Source organism: Lipotes vexillifer, unplaced genomic scaffold, assembly GCF_000442215.2.
Source record: "Lipotes vexillifer unplaced genomic scaffold, Lipotes_vexillifer_v1.1 scaffold100, whole genome shotgun sequence".
Classification (NCBI taxonomy): Eukaryota; Metazoa; Chordata; class Mammalia; order Artiodactyla; family Lipotidae; genus Lipotes; species Lipotes vexillifer.
This window is the reverse complement of record NW_006774075.1, coordinates 2,521,544-2,523,343: the sequence shown is the minus strand read 5'-3', so window position 1 is coordinate 2,523,343 and position 1,800 is coordinate 2,521,544. Positions and strand designations below refer to the sequence as shown.

General features: G+C 44.8%; 1 protein-coding gene across 2 annotated transcripts in view; it reads left to right on the top strand.

Moving 5' to 3' along the window:
• SEL1L3 (SEL1L family member 3) overlaps positions 1-1,800 on the top strand; it is a 97,794-nt gene that overhangs the window by 58,849 nt on the left and 37,145 nt on the right. For both annotated transcript variants that reach the window (XM_007448806.1, XM_007448807.1), the window contains exon 12: positions 1,034-1,153. In XM_007448806.1, coding sequence (XP_007448868.1) covers positions 1,034-1,153 — 120 coding nt within the window. The remainder of the gene's footprint in view (positions 1-1,033; positions 1,154-1,800) is intronic.

Below are 1,800 nucleotides of genomic sequence, written 5' to 3'. Positions count from 1 at the left end.
GGAATTGATACCACTGGGTTCCTAGCTCTGTCCCCAAGTCTGCCCGCTATTGCCCCTGAGAGGGACCTTTGGCTCCACATGGCCGTAGCTGGGTGACCCTCTCAGGAATGGGCTACAGGCTAGTGCTCGTGAATCTAAGTCATTTTCTTCACTGACAAACAGAAAGGGTCAGAAGGGAAATCAGGCCTGGCTCCTTGTTCTCTAAGGCTTCTTCCCAAACGCATCCAGATCCATTTTTTTCACCGTCTGCTTGTGGCCTTGAAGCCCTTGCCAGGCGCTCCTGGTACTGTTAGATAGCGTTCATCATATAGAAGGGGAGACTGTCAAACAACAAGGCCAGTTTTTGGATAAACAGCCAAAATTTATACATAAAAATGAGTCTTATTTTCTTCAAAGGAGGCAGATACCTGGGAGGCTGTGTGCAAATTCAAAACATTTTGTGAACTTTCCCTTGGGTTCCTCTTTAGAGCCTCTGGCACATTCTTGTTCACATCCTCAGAGTTAATATACCCTCTTCTTTTCAGTGTAGATTTCATTTTGAAATAGCCGAAAGATATCGGAGGCTGAGCCTGCTAAATAAATAGGGTTGAGTCATGCAGGATAATGACACTTTGGAATAAAAAAATAATAAGGTTATACTTAGAAAATATTGATTTACTTTTTTTGGATGCCGTGTATTCTGGCTCTGCAGCAGCACAGAGGTGGGCTTCTGAACTAGCTTGAGCGATGGAAGAGGAAGTGGAATAAATTTTGTCCTCCCAAGGAAAACACTTTGATAGGAACAAAAATACCCATTTAGATATAGCACGTGTGATCCATTCATTTAAAAAAGAATTTGATCTCATGGCTCTGTGGACACACCTTATATTTCAATTATTCATATAGTCTTCACTTGAGCAGTTGCTGCGTTAAGAATAATGTCATGTCTTTTGCATGCCCATATCATTTGGATATTTTCATTCTCCCTTCTCCCCTCCTTTCCTCCCTCCCTCCCTTCCTTCTCTCCTTCTTTTCTTCGTTCCTTCCCTTTTAGGCATACGTTGAGACAATTAGACTAAAAGATGATGAAATTCTCAAGGTACAAACCAAAGAAGATGGAGACGTCTTCATGTGGCTGAAGCATGAAGCTACTCGAGGCAATGCGGCAGCTCAGGTAAAAATGCGTTCCACAGTTTTGGAAAGTCTCTCAGCCACGACAGACCAGGTTACACCATGATAATAAAGTATCCCAAACCTAGTGGCTTAACACAGCACCAGTGTATTGTTGTTCTCTGTTGTTCTCACTACATGTCCAGTGGGGGTGGCATGGGCTGTGTTCTTATAGTCCCCTAGGAGCTCAAGCTAACAGAGGCTTCACCAAAACACGCTTCCAAAGCCATTGCCGCAGGATGACGCCGCGACACATCACAGGCTGAGTCTTAACGCTTCTGCTCAGAAGGGGCACGACTCATTTCTCACATTTCATCGGCCAAAGGAAGTCAGCTGGTCACTCTTGACCTGAGTGAGCTGGAAATGTAGTCCAACTGGACCCAGAGGAGAGAGAGCCACAATATTTATGATCAGTCCTAAGACTACCATCAGACATTTTAGTGCATCAGATAGAAAGAAAAAGAAGCATCTTGGAGTGCAGGAGAGATTAGGTGGGCATCGAGAGGAAGGCCACAAAATCAGCTAATAGGAAATCTGTGCTGCATGTAAGACCCAAAGGATCGACCTTGTCTCTTGAACATGTTTTGTCTTTTGGATAGACCCGTAAGAGGTACAAGAAAGGGCAGAGGGCTGGGAGGACCCCCCCCCCCC